Source organism: Varroa jacobsoni, unplaced genomic scaffold (assembly GCF_002532875.2).
Source record: "Varroa jacobsoni isolate VJ856 unplaced genomic scaffold, vjacob_1.0 contig00584, whole genome shotgun sequence".
Taxonomy (NCBI): domain Eukaryota; kingdom Metazoa; phylum Arthropoda; class Arachnida; order Mesostigmata; family Varroidae; genus Varroa; species Varroa jacobsoni.
Genome location: NW_019214494.1, coordinates 129832 through 138202, shown reverse-complemented (window position 1 = coordinate 138202; position 8371 = coordinate 129832). Strand labels below are relative to the sequence as shown.

Genomic DNA, 8371 nt, shown 5'->3' with positions numbered 1-8371 from the left:
CAATTTTGCAAATTACTTCACGAAAATTCGCAGCGCAACACATAACAACAAGGCTTCCCAGGCGACCCAATGACACCTTCACACCACCGCATAGTGACTTCCTGTGAAAGAATTGGCCACTCGACACTCATACATTGCTTCTCATATGCCATCATTTTCTCTATTAACTTATTCAAGCTTCCTCAACGAAAGTGACTGAATTAAAGAAGATGCGTCGCGTTTCAATATGTGATCATTGATAATTACCTCGTGTAGGGATGAAGATAATGTTGTGTTGAAGTCGTTGGATCGGCATTCACACTTCTCCGTATCGCAGCGATGTTGTGATTTATTGGCTAGGCTCATAATCTCCGTGGCCTTAGTTTATCTATCAGTAGGACAGTGTCTTTATATTCCTTATTCAATAGCCTCAATGTTTCCTGCATCAAATAGATGTATCGTTTCTACTCTTGTGAACTATCACCGTAGCTTTTCATTAGCACAAACCATACACGCCATTGTATCTGTCATCGTTCGACAGTCTGATAGTTTTTTTCCCGTTTAAAGCTGAAGCTGCAATCATTTTTAGCGTACACTATATATACAAAGCAACATTGACAAACACTGCGCTAAACCTAATTACTTTTAGCGAGAAGCACGTTAGGTAGACGAAAAACGTTTTTAAAATAAAATACGTTCTTCAAGTTTATCTTAGAAATTAGCTGGATATTTATCAGAACAGGAGAAAAGTTTGTAATTGGTAGCGCAACCTGTATAACTCGACTACTACTATAAAAAAATATGACAGAATATGTGGGATGCTTAGGTAGAGGTTTTATGCCAATCTATTCAATAAAATGAAGCTCATTTACGGTAAAGTGTGCTATGGCAACTCATCTCTGCGAAAACCTTCAGCGCGTTGTTACGTGGAAGCGGCTAGGTTCAGCACTGCTATTGGGTATAAGAATTGCTTCGAGGCTTTTTATCTAGAACTTCGGCAGGTAGACCGGAGTAAGAAACTTACAAAGGCTTAGTCGCAAAGCAGGCCTATTTTACCTGTGTTGACGATTTTGGTGCTACTTAAGAAAGGGCCCTGCTGTTTAACGGTACGAAAAATAGATTAATTGGAAGGTAAATCGTTCGAAGTCAAGGTGATTTAGGTCTTTTCAATACTAGTTTAAACCTGTGCTTAACGATTATCTCGGATACCAAAGACGGGTTTACTGGTCTCCATCAGCATATTAGACACAGTCTAATATGCTGATGGAAACCAGGATGCACAGACAACGAAACAACCGCACGTGTGCTTACGACTGCAGCTGAGAGATATGGCACGGTAACAATTAATAAGTTTCGTTATGTTTTTTTTTCTCTAAACGACGTAAAATTTATTTACATCTAAAGTATATGAAGTTACAGGCTGACGTCCGTGATACCTTGCAACTCTCCTGCTGAACTCTATTCCTACAGGAATGCATTTAGAATCTATATAATTTCTTCAGGTATCTTTAGACAAAGCCCGAAATTTATCCAGTTAACATCGTATCTCTACTGTTACTGCGACAGATATGGATAACATATTAAATGATATTTTATATAACATGAAATGGCCTCCAAGCTAATTAGATTCTGCTTATAGTACGTTTTGACGATTAACTCACTACGTCCTTCGCAATGATGATCTCTCAGGCAAGGGCACCTTTGTCATGTTCATTCGTACCTCACATTATATTATAAACGTTTTTTTGTATACATATACTTTTGGTGTCCTCTTCAAAGAAATAATTATTATTGTAACCGCTGCCCTAAACGGGTGAGAAGAGATCTGCCGGCGATGTAAAAGTTGCCCCGCGAAACAGTACTAAGCTGCTCACACTCGTGAGGCACAAAGCGAACATGGAGACTACTCCCGCGTATTCGGTTCTTTACGAAGGCTCTGCAGTGTAGCAGAAAAAAGGCCGGCATTTCGAACCCAGAGAAGAGGAGTCGTATCGAGGAGAAATACGTGTGGTCCTGTTACCGCCGAAAGTGCGGCAGCAGCGACGGTGTGCACTGCCACGCGTTACCGTTGTCGCTCTCCCCATAAAACGCGGCAGGTGGAGACAAACGTACAGCTCGAATAGTTCATACAGCGTTATGCCTGTAACGCACCGAAGGGATTTTAGGGGCGTCGGGAGGGAAGATGGAGAGGGCGTAGGGAGTTTCCCTCTCCCCGAAGCACACGGGCGGGGCGGTCCAAACGTCAGTTGTACCCCATCCTCGGAAGTGGATACACGGACCGAGGACGTGTCCCGTTCCTCCGCCAGGCTCCTTGTCTAGCAGTTCAACTTGTTCACTGAGTTTTGTCGTGAATTAATCAGCAGTACTAAAAACCGTTGCTTCTCCGTTTTTTTTCCCTATATCGATTAGTTGTTGAAAGAGCGTAGGCGAGAAAATGCGACCTTTGTCAGGAAGATCCCGGTCTCGATCACACTGAAATGAACCAGCTGACTAAAGTAGGAAATACCGCTCGATACATAGATCGAACCTGGTTCGCGTAACATGCTAAAAATGCGGAACAACATTAGCCTATCATAGTGTTAAGTTACAATATATAGCCGTGAAAAATCAGACGAAGGAGTACTAAGAAGTTGCCAAGTGTTGCTAACGACCGAGAGAAAGAGAACATTCGTAGCAAGAGATCGTTCCAAAAAGGACCAAAGTAGAAACAAAGAAAGGCAGGCACAGGTGAATGAAGACATCACCTAGAGGCTGGAGGAACGTGCCGAAGACGTAATAACTACATCAAAGATTTAGAAGCACACAAGATTTAGAAAGAGCAGCATTTCCTGATTATCTCTTATACATTTCTATCCTCAGTACTGCGAGCTTCGTTTCTTCAGTATGCCACTCCTGGATGAATCGTAGCTCTCTCAGGGGTCGAACGTAGGCTCGAATGTGCGTTGTTCCGCTGCTTGCTGCTGCTGCTGCTGCCGCATAGTAGAAGCTGCTGCTCCACAAATAATTCCGCTACGCGCAGTCCCCCGATGCATATTACTATTGAAACATCTTCTAAGACAGGACAGTCCTGCACTCTCAATGGGTCAGGCCACATCCACCGTCTGACAACCTACCAAAACCACCGGGGCCCCGCTTGGGGCAAATGTAGGAGTTTTACTCTGCAGCGGCCATTAAAGGCCAATGATGCCGCATTTAAAATAGGCACGTCACCGCGTCGCCAAATTGAAGAACACCCACTTAGATCCAACTCTTCTGTTGAAGCGGCCTATGTGACTCGCACCAATCACGGACAGTGGCCTTCGGTCCGACACAAATGGTCCTCACCTTCTTCTTCTTCTTGTTTGCCCAATTTGATCAACAAAACTTGGCCGCGGTGGCACAGCCGGTGGCACCTGGCGGTAGCCGTGTTCGTGATAGATTGTTCGTTGCTGATGCTTCCAAACCACGTCGGAGCCGCCAAAGGACTGCCTGACAGGATACCCGTTGGTGAGTCTATAGCGAGCTCGATGTTATATGATGTACATAATCAAAAATTACTGGATTTACGTTTTAAATCTCATCAGAGGCACACAGCAAGCGCGACTCGATTTGGGTCAGTTGAACACTCTGTGCTCGTGAAGCCTTGTCGGCCAGATGAGACAGCAGGAAATTGATCAGTTAACTAGGGACAAAAGATGGTAGAAAAGGTGTACTTACTCTAAGCTGAGAGTATTCAATTATTATTATCTAGCTCGGCTAATTAGACAAAAAATAATTAAGATGGCTGTCTAAATATATATTTAGCCTTTGAGTTGAACGAGTCAGTCCCTAGTTGAAGAAGCTAGGAACCGCTGATTCAAGGCGCGCCATGGAGCCAATGCTGCACCAACCGTACGAAGCAAGTAAAGCCAATCACAATAATTTATTGATTAATTTCCTCCAATGAAAGCATAATGATGGCTTTATTATTACTACTATTTCTGTTGTCGAGGAGAGAAGGTATGGTGCAGCACTTCCTGTTAGACGGAGAGGCCATGTTTTTTGGAATTTGATGGAATAGAGTTCCTTGCAATATTTTGTAAGGTTTTTTAGCATTTATATAAGCGATACAGCAAGTCTGCCTTAATTGTTACGTAAAACGCTGTACAGATAAGAGAGATAGTCCTCAAAAAATAGAACCAATGTCAATGACCTTTCGCTCATCTGTCTATATTTATAAGGACTAGAGAATGAACATATCTTATCAGTTTTAAGTGGATATTTACTGAACACGATCTAGTTTTGTGGCTGGTAATGACAAAATATAAATTATCTAGTTGAAAGAGTAATTTGACTTAGGAGTACGATTTGCCTGAAATTGTGATGAAAAACTCATATTTAAACTATCATATATAGCTCTTATGCATCGAGGTCCCAAACAATTCAACCTAGAATTTTTTTACACTTAATAAATCACGCATTATTTACACCAAAGGTAATAAAGCGGCTCTCTATTGGATGAATTGTTTCGCCAAAATGGTTCTAGAATAACTGGACAAAAATAAATATAGTAACAAAAAGATCCATAAGCAGAACTCGTGCTGGCTCAATCAAGACAATTTAGCTTTGAATCTATTTTAAGGTATTTATAGAACATCTTTTCGAGAGTCTAAAATTGAAACACTTCAATAGCTGTCAGCAGTTAACTTGCTGGAGAACTTCTAACTCACTAATAGTTACGTGCTCACCAAAGATTAACATAGGCGTTCATGTTCGTTGAAGCTACTAACTTTTGAATAGTTTTGTTGTGTGAAAATTATGTCGAATGCGACTGTAAAATGGGTATGTTAGACATAGCACATATTTAAACTATCTAATACCGGCCAAGTGCCGAACTCGTAAATACGGTCTCTGGGGCCTGCTTAAAGTGGCCACGAACTTCATCGGATTCATCAACAATACGTCTGCCAGCTGAACTTCGTATGAGCTATACGATTGTGCTAAGGTTGCATAGTTTTTTTTTGCGTAACTTACCGGAAATGAATAAATGCTTGCTTTTCTCTGTTCAGTCGAAAAACAGGAAGCGGTACAGGTACTACGAAACTACATTTCTACTGATACCAATGTTGACAATAATGATAGCATTATCAAGGTTTCACGAAGAACTAAAGACTGTGTAAAAATGCCAAGCGGCTGTATCGTTAGTGCATTACCCAGGTGCTAATACCGAAGTCAAAGAGCCTTCGTTTTCGAGCTAAATGTGTTCGTTTCATGTATTTGAATAATTGAGACGTAAATAAGGCAGCTCAGTGTAATCCTGGCTTCCTTCTTACATGACGTGCTCTTCATTAATTTATGTCCTTATGGTTTCTTAGTAAAGTGGCGCAAATAAATCTTTACGTTTCGATACCAAATCCCATAATAAAAACACGGGAGCTACCGCTTACAGCGTCCACTTCGGTGAGACACAAGGTAAGATAAAATAGAACTGATTGTAGAAGCTGCACTTCAAGGCATATATACACACACATAGATAGCTTCATAGATGTTGCACATTAATTACCAATTAAACGCAGGTGATCATCACATATTTGCTCTCGTATTCAGCCATTTAGAACCTGGAAAAGTTCAAATTAAGCTGGCTGCGATTGGCCTTCGAGTCACGAGATTTGGTCCTCTCTTAGGACTCGTCTACGGCCCAATCCGTGCCTTGTTTTTCTTATTTTAATGTCACTGCGCCAAGGAGCGTCATACTAGTGTCTTTATACGAGGAAGCCCACTAGCAAAGGCCAAAAACTCTCTCAGTTGCTAAATATTACTCAACAATCCGTCCGTGACTGTATCTTTCCTAGGAATAAAAATTCTTTCGCTGCCTGTAGTTAGGACACAAATACAGAATGAAGCGATCATGATCGTTCAAGGGAGCCCTGGTCGCCGCATTGATCGTAAATTAATTTCGCAAAATACAACTATTCGTATTCCTGAGAGCATGCATAGTTTCGAAAATGAAGTTCGTATCTGCCGTTCATATATCGAAAAAAAAGTAAAATATATTACGTTTGGACGACACACTTTGAAATATTTACTTTCTACCTGTAACTTCGCGGTGCCATTCCTCTGCAGTATGATGTGTCTTCTGTTAAAGAATCATGTCCAGGTTCCCGCTGATACTGCTAGTACAAAGTAGTACGAATGATCCGAACCGGGTTGCAACCTATTCTTTCTTCTGCATCATCTTTTACTGGGAGACGGCGCATTCACAGAGCGTGACGTAAAAAGAAAACGCCTGTTATTTAAGATGGGTAAAATCTGAGAAGTGACGTAACTTCAATCGTATTGAACATGATTCGATTTCACCGAACATACATAGACTACAAAGTAGGGGATTAAAGGAAATATTTGCGACCATTAGAAGTGGCCTTGTCCTAGTTGACGTCGAAAGCTGCGTGTCATTTCAACTACAATGATAACCTAGGGTAAGTCCTGTATGTAACGCGTGTAAAATAAATATGTAATCAATATAATGTGGTTTCCTTATTCTGAAGCAGAGAATTACTATTACCCTTTGTCGGGATGATCTGAATTCGTCTAAACTATACCCAAATAACATGAATTTCAGAAAAAAAATACTTCAGTCACATGTATATGACATGACAATATAACGTTTTAAATGGGTACTATAGACAATTATCTGGCTTTCTTAGCAGGCGTCCAAAATTACGATGTTTCGGTATTTATCCACAATGGTGATTTAGCTTTTAGACTCATCTGTGGATTTCTCTGATGAAAAATCCATTACGGTTAACCTACTCTAGGCGCATTTTAACACAGTATGATTTCACTTTGATTAAAAACGTGCCCGTACTTCGCAACTACACATTCATTGGTTACAAAAAGTACAGTAAAGGCAAACAGGAGGAAATACGAAAGCATTGTGAAAATAATTTCGTTCATTCAAGTTTATTATCTATGCTACAAAAAAAAGTGAAAGTTTTTTGCAAACATCTATTACGATTAATGCTCGGTGCTGTAGTGGCATATTGTTCTCTCACAATAACATCGTTTTTATGATGACAGCCCTGGGGTACCAAATAGTTGGGGAAATACGGCGATGATGCCGAAGGCTGTTAACGCTTTGGATGGCTCCAAAGGCAGCGGATTTGTTCTAATTCCTTTACCCACTACTCTATATCCGACCTCAAATAGGCATTACGGTCCTTTTGCCTAAAAGGACTAAAAGAGGTTCAAAAGGATACTTTTTTGTGACATAGCAGCAAGTGCGAGGATTGATGTGTTGCAAGCGGTTACCAAAATCAGGACAGTTTCGCACCACAAATAGAAGCGACAGAAAACGGTCCTCAATGCCCTCGTTAATACAAGAACCGCATGAGCTCACTCTTGCGTTGCGTCTGGTCCATTGTAGTCCAATTGGATTTTGTAAAGCAGATTAGAATACCAGCTATCGTCTAAACGACAGAGGCGGTCAAGACTACGACCATCTGGGCCTTAAATTAAGCACGACATTTTTTTTAACGATATACTGCACAGTGGATATGTTGTTCTTAATTATTTAAATATAATAGCGGTAAGTGACAAACAAAAAAGTAGTTTCAAATTCAAGTTCAATTTTATTTTATTCGAACTTCATGAACTCATTCATAGGAATAAGTGTGAACCCATTTGTCCTTTGTCGTTAACATCAGGTCGCCATATTACAAACCATGTCGTCGGGACTTTTCTTTGAATTACGGCGGACCTACTCTACTTGGCCCTTATCCTATTAGGTCATCTAAACTTCAATTGCTTGCACCAACTCATAACAGTTTTTCTGCATAGGTGTGCATCGGCACTTCACAGCAATTTCGTACTAGAACATTTTTACCGATGGAAAGGTTTACAAAATAGTTTCTTTAATTAAAACGCCTGATTGTCAAAGAGGACCTTGTTGTCTAACCAGAATATTCACATAAAAATGGTACCTCTTATTGGCAACGTCAACTTACAAGCCCTGTTCAAGTTACCTCCATAATCGTATATACTAGTTAGAATTTGAATCTAAGAGTTTACGTCGACTACCAGGCTGCACTAATGCCCCAAAAGGATGCTTGAAATTGTATTTTACACTATGCGACGTTATAAACAAAATTACTTATTATCTTCTTTAAGTAGCGATTCGCTAGTCGTGACATTAGACGAATTACAATAAAACAGAATTAAGTCAATTAAGTTAGATCTTCAATCTCGTAGTATATTCCGTCTAGTCGCCGTTTTAGTTCCAAGAAGCGGACACCTGATCTAGTAACGTAGATGAGTAAGTGTAACTTTAAAATAAGATTAATATATGTAAAATACTGTAAAAATGTATATGTAAAAATAGCGGGAATTTAGCCAAAATCTAGCGACTTTTAATTTAAGCCCTGAATCAAATACTTTG

At 40.3% G+C, this 8371-nt stretch overlaps 1 protein-coding gene across 1 annotated transcript in view; it reads left to right on the top strand.

Annotated features, from left to right (window-relative positions):
- Positions 1 to 2235: 2235 nt before the first annotated feature.
- Positions 2236 to 8371, top strand: part of LOC111271410 (glutamate receptor 2) — a 113626-nt gene continuing 107490 nt past the window's right edge. Inside the window, exon 1 of the mRNA XM_022852160.2 lies at positions 2236 to 3465. Within this exon, the coding sequence (XP_022707895.1) occupies positions 3006 to 3465 (460 nt within the window). The 5' untranslated portion in view covers positions 2236 to 3005. The remainder of the gene's footprint in view (positions 3466 to 8371) is intronic.